The sequence below is a fragment of the Paramormyrops kingsleyae genome, chromosome 17 (assembly GCF_048594095.1).
Source record: "Paramormyrops kingsleyae isolate MSU_618 chromosome 17, PKINGS_0.4, whole genome shotgun sequence".
Taxonomy (NCBI): Eukaryota; Metazoa; Chordata; class Actinopteri; order Osteoglossiformes; family Mormyridae; genus Paramormyrops; species Paramormyrops kingsleyae.
This window is the reverse complement of record NC_132813.1, coordinates 10976640-10989281: the sequence shown is the minus strand read 5'-3', so window position 1 is coordinate 10989281 and position 12642 is coordinate 10976640. Positions and strand designations below refer to the sequence as shown.

General features: G+C 41.8%; 2 protein-coding genes across 6 annotated transcripts in view; one reads left to right on the top strand and one right to left on the bottom strand.

The window, feature by feature from the left end:
• The window catches only part of mark4b (MAP/microtubule affinity-regulating kinase 4b), a 60654-nt gene extending 54729 nt beyond the window's left edge, over positions 1–5925 (top strand). For 2 of the 5 annotated variants that reach the window (XM_023812237.2, XM_023812236.2), the window contains exons 16-17: positions 856–900; positions 1734–5925. In XM_023812237.2, coding sequence (XP_023668005.1) covers positions 856–900; positions 1734–2067 — 379 coding nt within the window. In that variant the 3' untranslated portion in view covers positions 2068–5925. The remainder of the gene's footprint in view (positions 1–855; positions 901–1733) is intronic. The other 3 variants (XM_023812240.2, XM_023812239.2, XM_072701477.1) reach the window with 2 other exon arrangements.
• Positions 5479–11522, bottom strand: ckmb (creatine kinase, muscle b). The gene is made up of 8 exons (XM_023812241.2): positions 11363–11522; positions 9958–10167; positions 9088–9242; positions 8409–8541; positions 8059–8230; positions 7466–7589; positions 6562–6751; positions 5479–5992 (listed from the first exon to the last, which is right to left on the bottom strand). The coding sequence occupies exons 2-8, from the start codon at positions 10145–10147 to the stop codon at positions 5814–5816; spliced, it is 1143 nt and encodes a 380-aa protein (XP_023668009.1). The 5' UTR covers positions 10148–10167; positions 11363–11522; the 3' UTR covers positions 5479–5813.
• Between the last annotated feature and the right edge of the window lie 1120 nt (positions 11523–12642).

Below are 12642 nucleotides of genomic sequence, written 5' to 3'. Positions count from 1 at the left end.
GCCTTGAACTCCAATGGACATTCTGATTTTTTTTTTCCTGCTTTTTCGATGTATTGTGACTGCCTCAGGATTTAATGTAATGTTTTTCTGTCTCTGGACACCTCATAACTAACTCCATAAAAATAGAGGAACCCGTTTGTCTCCACACAAGTCTTTTAGCTGATTTTTCATACAGGATTGTCCATTGTAATCTACATGATGTCCATGTTAAGTTCTCTGGACCTGGTATTGCAGTGTGAAGCCCCAGATCCACCAGTCTTACTTGGTTTCAGACACGTAGCCAAGGTTTCCAGACACGTAGCCAAGTAGCCTCCCCCATGCTGTCACGAGGGAGATAAGTTCGCAAAAGGCTACTGGGCCGTGGCTTCAATACAAGCAGCTAGTTGTCAGCGTGGATTATTGACGCAGTAAACCTACTTAAGCACCTCATTCTTGGTCAGAGAGAATTGCACAACCAGCGATCAACACGATGTGCCCTCCTGCAGTGACCTTTGGTGACTCAGAACTTTTATCTAGTTGGACTTTGCTGTTCCTCACGAAAGGTTCTTCATTGTGAACATTTTTTTAATACTGGGTTTGGTCTACATGACCACTTTAACATAAAGGTATGACTTAGTGCTGTTGTCCAGAGGTAGAAAACCTCATGATCTTTTTATCTTCCTTTTTGTCCCCTATTTATTTTCTGGTCATTTTTTATGTTTTTCTTTTTTTGTGAATGCTCATATGGTTTATGTCATTGCGCTGAATTGATGTTTTTGTGCACTTGCCAAGTTTCTTGGGGATGCTGGTTATGGATATTTTCTCCATTCCCTTCCTCCATTCGTTCCTAACACTAGGCTTTGTCTTCCTCTGAAGGGTCACAGACGAACCTGAGAGAGTCTCCAGATCTCCGGTCACAAGGTAAGGCTCTGCTGCAGCACCTCCTGGTGGTTGGAGGCTGAATTTACGTTTGCATTTCAGATCTGCTAGAACTATAAATGCCATAGTTTGCTTTCCCCACCCTTCCTAGTTTATAGGACATGTTTTTGATCCCAGGACCCTTATTAAAAAGCAAGCAAACTACTTACTGAAAGCAAGCAAAGCAATTTCTTTAGTATTTAATTTTTAACTTATTTAAAGGTGACTTTAAAACAGTACATGTAGCGAAAAATTATGTTTTGTCATGGAAGGCTCAGTGAGCATTGCTGTCACCTCTCCAGGTGTCCGAATCTCACTTTTACTCCTCTGGTTTGACCGTCTCTAAATTGTCCATAATATGTGCGCCCTGTGTCCTACAATCACCTCACCAGAGATGTGCATGCTTTTAAGCGGAATGCAATTAAATGTAATTATCAATAAGACGGACAATGGTTAGACCTGCGTAGTCATCAATCCTAAAAAAGCAGACAGTTAATGGAGTCGCATCTGGTTTTATTGCAGCTGAGATTGGAACAACATTTAAAATGTAGATTGGTCTCGCCCCAAAGGCAGTGGTTCCTGTTATAAGCAGAACTATATGCTGGTGTTGAGACGCTGGTCCCTCCTGTTTTTAGCCTCCATTGTGCTCCACATCTAACTCTTCATTTCTGTAAACGTTGTCAGTTAAACTGACCGTAGTGTCGGCTTCTCATCTACGGTGGAAAAGCGAATGGGGAAATTAAATGGCGTTCAAGTCATGGTGACTGTCGGTCTGAAAAACATCATGCGTTAAAAAAAAAAAAATTTAATACTGAAACTTTTCCCGCCCCCTGCAGTCGCCATCTACCTGGGCATCAAAAAGCGTCAGAGCCCCGGACCCCCCGATGCGGCTGGGATGTAAAGGTGCGCAGCCCCCGGGACCCGGCGGAGGTGGTCCTGGCATTGCGCGAGGCGGCCCAGGAATGCGGCTGCCAGGTCCATCTGGCTGGACCCTTCCTGCTATCCTGCACTCACGGGGTGGCCGGTTCGCGAGTGGCCTTCGAGGCCGAGGTGTGCCAGCTGCCGACGGGGCCGTCCGAGACCAGCGGCGTGCGCTTCAAGCGCCTCTGGGGGGCGCCTCTCGCCTTCCGGGACATTGCCACCAAAGTCTCCAAGGAATTGGAACTCTGAGGGTGATGGGGGTGGGGAGGGAGTGGGGGGGGGCAGAGGACAGACAGACTGGGACAAAAAAAAGGATGTTGAGGCAAACCTCTGTCTTGACTGCCATTGCTGCACCAATCCCATTGCTGCCCCCCCCCCCTGCTTTTCTGCCACATGGACACGCCGACTGACAGCTTGCTAATCACCCCCCTCCCACCCCCGCTGAAAGACATCAATACCCCTGGACCAAACCACCATCTGAATTATTTTTTGTTCTTCTCGATGAAATTGTCATCAAATTGATTATATACGTCATTCCTTTTCTCTACAGCTGCTATATATTCCCCCCCGCTCCCCCAGTCATGGAATCTTTTTTTTTTCCCCCCAGATTAATGCAGCTGAGCTTAGAGGATAAAGTATTTTAAAAGGGTAACGTCGACCAGAGCGATGTCATTCAGGACTTCTTTGTGAGGGTGGGATACACAGGAACACGTAGATTAATTGCATGAGCAGGAAAGATGCCCGATTTTCTCCCCCCCCCCCCTGTTATCGGTCCATTGGGTTCACACTTTGCTCTCTGATTATTTGGCCAGTTATGGCCGGAGCTTTAGCCTTCCGATACCAACAGTGTGCAAAGCAACTGGTAAGACGGCTCCTCTTCTGAGCCACTGTACTTCTTCTTCCCTACACACTAGCAGTACATATAGAGGAGCACTTTGTTCTGACAGTAAATACCCTTTCTGAAAGTTGTAGCCCCCTCTTATTTACCAAGTCGATTTTCTTGTTTACAGTTCGTCTTACATAAGTATTATGGTGAATCATCCGCCACAGCTTTGTCTTTTAGTTATAGTCTGATAGACAGATGGATACATGTTAGGACATTCAGTCATGGCAGTGAGGTGTTCCAACCTTCCCTCTAGCGTCTTAATACTCTGCTGAGCAGGTCAGTGTTGTTAAATAAAGAGGGCAACGATATCCACCCTCAAAACGACCCTAGAACAGGATAGAACAGCCAAAGGTTCTTAGATCTTAAACAAAGAACTGGTGTCTCACTCTTGTGTAGCTGAATCGGGATGGACTGAAATGTACCAACTGTTAGCACAAACCTTGCTTTCGTGAATTTTCAGTTACCTAATAACATTTTGGGTAGACATGTACAGGAATGGTGCTAAACCGTGACTGCCAAATCATCTGGTAAAGTGATCCAGTTTTTTTTTTTTCCCTTCTCTTCTAAGTGAGGCAGCCAGTCACACCTCGTAGCATGGGCCTGAGCCAGTCATTCTAGTTCAGGTCTGGAGATCATGGGTTCGAATGTGGACTGTGCCTCAGGTAGCAGCCAGCTTTTCATTAGTGTCTAAGTTGCCAAGGTGCCGTGCGTCGAATTAAAATCCCAGTGAGTTTGGTGTGACGGGATCAGGCCTGGGGAGACTGAGGCGGTGTTTCCGGCTGGGGTGTGGATTCACTTACGCGTTGGTCCGGTTCCTACCTGCGGTGGCTGTTCCACGCGCTGCTCGTTCCAACTCGCCTGTGAAGATGGAGGGAGTAACGGATCGCTCGTTTCACTTTTGCAAACCATTTGCTTGTTTTTTTTTTTCCATCTTTCGTCAGATCCCCATCCTTCCTTCCTCTAATGCCTGTGCATTACACCCACACATTTCCTCATGCACGCACGCACGCACACACACACACACACACACACACTCACGTACATACACAGACTGCCGCAGATCGGATTTCGCTACTATTCAACCCCCCCTTTTTGGCATTTTTGTTATTCTTATAAGGAAAGTGCACTGGAGTTTGTACAAATTTGAGCTGTGGTTTATCCAGACACTAAGTATATCTAACCTGTGCCGCATATACATGAATGCCAGAAACACGTTTCTCAAAGTGTGAAAGTCTTAAATGTAAAAGCTGTGATTTTGGTCACTCCCTTAGCTAGAAGATTTTCTAAACAAAACTTAAGAGGGCTTCTCTTCTTCAGCCGGTTGCATATATACTGTTAGAGCTTAGGGCTGTGTTTAGAGACTAGGAAGTAGTAATAGGTTTTAAACAGTTAATAATAAAGGGGATGCCCAGTAAGTATTTTTTGACTTGCAGTCCTGCATGTCTCCAGAAAAAGCAAAACAAAATAAAATTTCTTCCGTCACGTCTTTGGACATTTGCTTTTTTTTTTTCCCACATCACAGCATTTTAGTCATTCTGAGTAAATATCAGCAATTCATTAGGTCTCAAGGAGCAAAGAGCAGGTTTCACAAGGGGTATTTAAGGCTATTCCAGTAAGTGATAATGATGTTGGCCTTTTTTGGAGACTAGAGTTGTGGAAGAGTGTAATGTGTGGAAAGTGCCACTGTGAAGCCGATTAATCTGTTTGGCTTCCTTTGTTAGTCATTTAACGGGTCTTCAGGGAATTCACAGGACTGTAATAAATGCAACACGTTCTCAACTAGTCATGATCAACGTAAACCCATGTTCATATATAAATGCAATGTCTTTATTTTTTCTGCTGGTTTTCAAGCGCGACATTACATCAGATATGAACAAAGTTACAGCGGGCAGTGAAAACACACAGCAGGAAACTTGTGATAGGGAGTGTGGATTTCTGTGCTGCTGAGTTCGTGACCTGAGTGGATGTTTTTTTCCTATGTTACGGGAAGATATTCTCACACAGCTGTCATGGTGTTTGCGGGCAGTCTACAGATGACCGTTATTTTATGCTACCGATAGCCACGTGTCTTTGTGACCTTGTCAGTGTAAATTTTGATTTTGCACCAATGAGATTGACTATGGTCTGACCTGCATAATCGTCAGTCCTAAAAGATAGACAGCTAATGGAGTCACATCTGGTCTTATTGCAGCTGAGATTGGAACAACCTTTAAAATGTAGATTGGTCTCGCCTCAAAAGCAATTGTTCCTGTTATAAGCAGAACTATTTCCTGGAGCTAAGATGGGTATGGTTTTTCCCTCCTTTCACGACCTCCATTTTGGTCCGCATCTAACTGTATTCTACACACTCAGACATTCACACAACACAAACATGGTCCCTCTTGTTAAAACCCAGCAGAGTGCTTGTATTTGTACCATTGTGTAGAAACCAGATGAAAAATGAAACTATTGCTCATTATTTTTTTTCTTTACAATTTTTAAATTATTATTTTTTTTTCAGGTACTGACTGTGGTACCTTTAGATGTAAAGAAAAAATGGGAGTTAAGAAAAAAAATGAGAAATAAAAATCACTCATACTCACTTTTCTCTTTTTTTTTGTTCTTAATTGTTCAGGTCACTTTCGCTTTTATACTATATAAATGCACAAAAGGTTTATGCTTCAAAACTAATCCCTTTGGTTAATATCACTGGCTTCGTTCTCATTTATTGAGTCTAATGTATTAAATTAAGTTTGTTTGGAAAATATGAAATCAAAGGACAAGATGACACCATATCCTGATTGTTACATGGGGCTCAATTTATTGAATCAAATAATTTGTACAGCCAAAGGTCATGATTAAGGTGAAACCACAAGCAACTAGCAATGTGGCGGTTTGATCCCAGGATGTTACAATTGAGTTGGCGAAAACAGTGGAAAATGAAAAGTGGGAGAAAGGATAGGTAAATGAAAGAATGATGGAAAGAAAACCTGATGAAGAAGGTAAGCAGAGTCAAGAGTCTCTGGACAAGTCAGAGCAACGCAGCATTTTTTTTTTTTTTTACTCGTCCACACGTTGGTTGGCATGGTTACTTGTTCAATAATGTATTAAAAAAACCACGATTCTCACTTTACTTCTGGGCAGGGATCATATCGTCAATGGTGCCTCCTTTCTCCAGCTTCTTCTCCATCTCGACCATCAGCTTCACACCATCGACCACCAACTGGACTTGATAGACCTCAGAGGAGCCCAGGCGGTCAGCATTAGAGATATCAAAGATGCCGCCCACGGAAGCCGTGTCCACACCACCTGTGTGTAGCAGGTCAAAATTAACGTCAACGCCTGACTGATAAGCAGCCATCAGCTCTGCTGTATGGTGAATTTGTAGCGTCACATGATTGGCATTGTTGTATGGTCTGTGTAAGCCATAGTTTTTGTTGTTCGACATTCTTAATGTTTCTTTCAAATCACTAATATTAATTCAGAATACAAAGAACAAGGCTAATCTAAATGGTTGGATACTGTATTCAATAAGTAATTCATGTACTTTTTAATTAATTTTATAAACTCTTTATTTTTGTCATTACAGACTGTAGCTTTTATACCCTAGTGGCCGAAATTGTGGAAACACTTCCAGTTTTTAGAGATTGCAGAACTTTATTCAGCTGTTACTCCAGTTATTTATTTAATGATCGAATGTATGATATGATATGTAAACATTCTTAAATTGTTTGTAAACATTACCACCAATATTCATGTAGTAATTTTTAAAGCATTATGCCAAAAATGCTAAGTGTTAATTTTGGCCTTATTTATTGGCAGTTTGGTTTTTAATGCTGAAATGTATTGGGTTGCTTCAGGCTGGCGTGTAAATGCACCTGTGCCACGCTTCTGCAGACGCAGCCTGGTGAGGATCTCCTCGAACTTGGCGTGTGTGCTCAGCTTGGGCAGCTTGACGTGCACGCCGCCACGCAGCCCGGTGCCCAAGTTGGAGGGGCAGGTCAGCACGTAGCCAATGTGCTCGTTCCACATGAAGCCATGGTTGTGCTTCTTGAAGATCTCCTCAATCTGTGCACGTGAAACGACAGCCAGCAATTATCCCTAGAGGTGATGTTCCTGACAATGGGTGTTTCTCAATGTACGTACTTGACCATTCTTGTGTTCTCCTGTACCCGTTTGACTGTTATCTCCCATTGCCAAAGACCAGTTTCAATACCCAACAACAGAAATACGGAGGATGGCAAAAATCCCCGGATGTCGTTCTTGCCCCGCCCCAAATATCAAAGTTACATCGGTTGCATCCTCACCAATGAAAACAATCCCATGATTCACTGCGTCCTAAATTCGTTCTTGGGAGGAAAGTCAGCGAGAACACAAGTACGTTTTGTTGAGTTCTTGGTATTGAGCAGCACCCAACGTGCACCTACTTTTAAGTTGATATAGAGATAAGGATGGTGTGTTATGCAGGTATTTCTAGTGGGTATTACTGACAGTTAGCCAAATGGTTGTGAAATAGTAACCCTGTCACACTGTTAAACATTGCTGTGTAAAAACTTGTAAGATATGCATGACACATCAAGCAAATTTGCCTCTACAGGAGTCTAACATTAAACCCATATGATTACTACTAATAGTCTAAGAATAAAGTGTTAACGTATGGGTCATTAAAGGCTGCTGTCTGTCACGGCTTCCAATCATTATGGACTATGATTCTTTTGAGAATAAATTCATGAAATTCACAACTGTCCAAAAATAATAAGATGGTAGGAGGGTGACTCCTACCCTCTGGAGCCCGACGCAGAAGCGCCTGAAGACCTCTTTCATGTTGCCTCCTTTCTGCATGGAAATGACACGCAGGTGGTCTTCCTCGTTCACCCAGACCAGGAAGGTCTTTCCATCATTGTGCCTTTCAGGAGGGAAGAACCACATCATACAATAGACCCGGCAGTATCTAACAGCTGTTGGAATTCCTTAAAATGCTAAAGAAAGATGCTTCACTGTGTCCAGTTTTATCTCCTTTAGCACAGGATACATTGGACCATCCTTTATGGAGATAATGTCGTCCCACAATTCCTTGCAGCAGCAACATTTCGCACAAAGCTTTTCGTGGTTCATCCTTAGAACCTTGTAGTATCACGTGGCAGACCCACTTTGAAAACATCTGCCGTTATATAACTGCGCAGCCAAGTGTAAGTGCGCTCGGATTCTCTTAGCAGCATGGTTGTCTGCTCCTAGGTCCTCATGACTTTTCCTTCACACCTTTCCTTCACCTCATGACATTTTCCATTGGAGTCAAGGAAAAGTGATTAGGAAAATGACATGCTATTCAATGCACTTTTTAACAGAAACTACATGGACTGAAAAGACAAACTCACCAGATGCCTCTTGCGTCTGGCCAGTCACGTGCCATACCAGCGGCCAACAACAGGGGAGAGACCGGCTTGTCAAACAGGAAGTGGTCTGCAATGAGCTGCTCCTGCTCCTTATCAGACATGTCCTTCAGGGGGTAGTATTTGCCTTTGAACTCTCCATCCAAGCTGTTCAGGGCTATAGGATACGCAAGACATAATGTTCTGTGTGTTCCCATTTAGACTTCTAATCATTCAATGTAAAGCACTCTGTAACTGATGGCGCATTACCAGGGTGATTGTATTTATGTGTTCGCTACAATGTTTCAAAGATAACTGACAGCTGGAGAGACAACAGGGAGAAGGTTAATGCTTACCCTCGATAGATAGCTTCTCAATAGCCCTGCGCTCGCCGCGGCTGTTGTGGGGGGGGAGGGTAAACCCCTTGATGCTGCGGCCAGTGCGCACACGACTGCTGAGAACGTAGTTGGGGTCCAGGTCATCACCGCCCTGTATGGGTCAATTTCTTGGTTAGTTTCATAATATACTACTTAAACTAACCAAATCTGCCATTTAATTCAAATAAATTTTATTTATATAGCATAATTTCACATTACATTGTCTCAAAGGGCTTTACGTTATCACTGCCCAAAGACCTCAGTGAGCGAGCCAGAGGCAACAGTGGCGAGGAAAAACTCCCTAGAAGGAAGAAACCTTGGGAGGAACCAGACAAGCTACTATTTCTGTTGCACTGTCCACTTTGCTGCTGTAAAATGCAAATTTCCTACCTGTGGGACTAATAAATCTTACCTTAGCTACATCTAAGTCCTAATCTGAAAATCCTTGTGTCAAAAGTATTTTTAGGGGCATTTTATATAATATTATGAATTATATTAAATTTCATTCAAAACTAAAGCATAACCTTACCATAATGGAGAACTGGTACTTTCCCCAAAATATGTAAATATTTAGTAAATGTATTTTATGGGTAGCAAGTAAAATTGTAAAACACTTAGAAAACATGTTTAATGAAAAATGATGTTCGGGATCCATCACCTTTAGGTTCTCAAAGTTCAGGTCAGTCTTGTGCTTGTCTGTGGGCTTGTAGCCACCATGACGGTCGGAGATGATTGGGTCAAACAAATCCTTAAAGACGTCATAAGACTCCTCATCACCAGCAATGCAGCCCACGGTCATAATGAACGGGTGACCTGCGAGTTGGAATTAAGCATCACCGTAAAAACAGACACCCAAGAGCAATCTGGGTTGCTTGCTTCAATGCTTTTGCAAATCAGACAATACAGCCGTTTCAGTTCGATTACAATAGGCTGGTTGTGCTGCTAATCATAAAATAATTGAATATCTCAAATTATGATTTGTGCAATGTTTTAATGGCTGTCTGAGCACTGCACAGATGAGCCTTAATCCTCACTAACAATTTTATGATTTTCGTTATAATTATGGTGTGGAAACTGTAGTCTCCAGTTTTCCAGATGCTCCCAGAACGTTATCCCACTACTACAACTAAGATTAATAATATAACTAACAAAGGGTATGAGAGAGCAGTGGGTTACATTGTCGCTTTACACCACAAAGACCATGGGTCCAAGGCTGGATGATGAGTTTGCAGTACACATATAGCACATCCATAAAATAATATCTTATTACGAAAAATATTTTTCACCATTCATTGCATTAAAAGGAAATTAAGGTAATAATGTTATCATGACACTGACAGAACCTTTGTTAAAATGTAAAATATGGAAATTAACATTTTTGTAAGAATGTTCCCTGCTAACTTTGAGAGGACCTTTACAGAACTTTAACTTAAGTTCTGGAGAACTTTCCCTGAGCTGAGACAAAGCTAAACATCATAAAGACAATGGTGTCAGCACTGGGACTGTGAGCATCAAGGGGAATCCGCACCTGGGTTGTCCACACCAGTCTGGATGCAGTCATCCAGGGTGAATCCGCTGGGTGTTGACTTGCTCCTCAGCTTGTCATATATTTCCCTGGTTATGGCCTTGGACATGTGGTTGTTGTGCACTGTCAAGTCAGGGAACTCCTCGTCCGTGGTGAACTGCAATTTGTAGTCGTTGTGCTTGTTCTTAGTCATCGTTGCGTTTTTGACTTGATCTGCAAAAAAAAAAAAAACGTTATGCAAAGCGGATGAATATAAAGAGAACAAAACCCATATTTGATTTGTGATTTCGCTTTTGTGTGTGGTAAATCAGCCTACTCTGTCCCGGAATCTTTTCCAAAATGAGAGTTGATGGGCGGCTGATGCCCGCGTCATTATCGAATGTTGTCAATCCCTTGGTACCCTTACAGAACCTCTTCTGGCAGCTTCTATCCATTGACTCATGTTTCAGCTAAGAGTGCTGTCAGACTATCCTGTGTGCATATATGTACATGGAGCAGGTGGGATTTTTAATGTCTCCACCGTGCATATGCCCCAAATACGGACTAAGGCTCGAACTCCAGAGGACCAAAGAAAGAAAGTAAAATAGCCAATCACTCCACCCTTGTGTTTTTTCCCTGTTAAAGAACTGCACTATACATCATTATGACAAACAAGACCAGGATGGAACTCAGATTTAAAAATTCTGATCTATAACAGAGAATATTGCAGGCCAAACATGGTATTACTTGTTGATTTCTCATCTCCATAATGGATTTATAAAATACACAGCCACACAAAAATAACAGTGTCAAGTATTTCTTTACGTGCATGTCTGAGCTTTAGCATATTTCATATTAAACTTCTGCAGTATCTTATCTTACATTTAAAATCTGGTATCGAGCATTAATCTATAAAATATATGTGGCAGGATAAAGAGAATTATCTATTTCAGAGCCGTAAGCCTGTGCTCTTCTTACCATGACCACAGGGGGTGAAATCAACCCCCTGCTGTGATTTGATGCAGGCCAACACTTTTAGATCACCTGACACCACTCATAAAATATGCATGTCTATAGAAGGTGCACCCTGGGTGTTCACCCAGTCTCAAGTCTTAGCAAAATAGGTAAAAAAAAATGCATCCAAAGCAGACATGTCCGGCACTTCAGGCTGACACTAATATAATAATTAGCTGACGGTATTTCCATTTTCGCCCTTCAAAAGCACCTGCAGCAAGAAGCCAAAGAAGGTGCTCTCCAAAAATAAAATTAAAAAAAAGATTTCAGGAGTCCAGATGAATTGGTAATGGTAAGTTTCAGTGCATGTTAAAACTGCTGTTATCCCTAATCCTGAATTATTTAAGAAGAACCCAAATTAATTAGCCTACTCTCGTCTCTACATTTCTCACTCATCCCAGTAAGCTAGGTTTACCTTCGAGGGAGAAAAGAAAGCTGTAACAGTCCTTGGGATCAGATCCTGTTCACCAAAGCCAATGTAGGGGTCGCCCAACTATGAAGGAGTTCAACTCGGGTTTATATACCCAGATAACTTGTATCTATTGGCCAAAGAGCTTCTGCTTGCTTATTCTTCATTGGTCAGAGCCAGTATATGATAACCAGCTAAGGTAAGAACTTGCATAACACTGCCGAAGATAGGTAACATGCTAAGCCGCCCCCATTCATTGCCCCTACCCCAAACATAGCAACAGCAACTTCAAGGAGAGAGGAGCTTAGGAGTAAATAATGCCAGATTTATACCACTAATTTAAGTGCATTATTTTTATCGTTCCACAAACGAATGTTTTCTTTCTTGCACTTATACTGGGTTATGCATTAATTCTGCAAGAAGTTTTCATTTCCACTTTGCCTGTTCCCCTTCTTTCCTTATAACTTTAAATCCACCATGGAGGCAGAACAGTGCAACTGAAATTGTATTTGCATTTTATTCGCATTCTTTTATATGTTGAAAACAACAGTCTTGATTCAATGAAGGTCTTTAATATGCTGATTTACATCTCGGTAACACACTGGCAACATGCCAATCTGTCAGTATAGATTAGAATGCACAAGAAAGACTGCATAGACAACACGGGGACATATATTACATGGTCAAAAATAATATGCAATACATTATATACAATACACTGCATACTTATATTTTAGTAAAATTTATTTTTTTAATCTAACTTCATTTTCTTGAGTAATGCAAATAATTTTCAAAAATGTATCAAAATTCCTAAAGATTATGAACACAACCATTAACTGCACTATGGTCTTCCAATCCTTCCTTATTTATCCTGGTTTTAGAAATAAGCAACAACCATATGAAAAATTCATTGTCATCCATCACAATAGGAAATGACAAAGAACAGCTACGTCAAGAGAAGGAGCCTCATTGACACATTGTCGTGAACCCGCTACCAGCCACTGTTAAGACAAAACGACTTAAAAGTTTCAAATATCTGGACCAGTTGTTAATGTGCTGGAAACTGGACTCAAATTGTCTCCATACACTGTGGGGAAGGTATAGAAGAACCTAAAAGCTTCATATTTTAAGGAGCCAACAAAGGCTCAAATCAAGCGTGAGTATTTTCTACTCATATACTGTCTAATGGACATATCATATGTCTTTAACTGCTGTTACTGATTTGCAGCTTGAGTGTACATTGTATATTCACCAGGATCATTCACACCCCACCGCACCCCCACACT

Coding starts and splice junctions, on each gene's coding strand:
- ckmb (XM_023812241.2), bottom strand. CDS start 10,147: ATGACTAAGAACAAGCACAACGACTACAAATTGCAGTTCACCACGGAC. Junction 8,542..9,087: donor TGAACTTTGAGAACCTAAAG/GTGATGGATCCC, acceptor TGACCCATACAG/GGCGGTGATGACCTGGACCC. Junction 8,231..8,408: donor TGAGAAGCTATCTATCGAGG/GTAAGCATTAAC, acceptor CGTATCCTATAG/CCCTGAACAGCTTGGATGGA.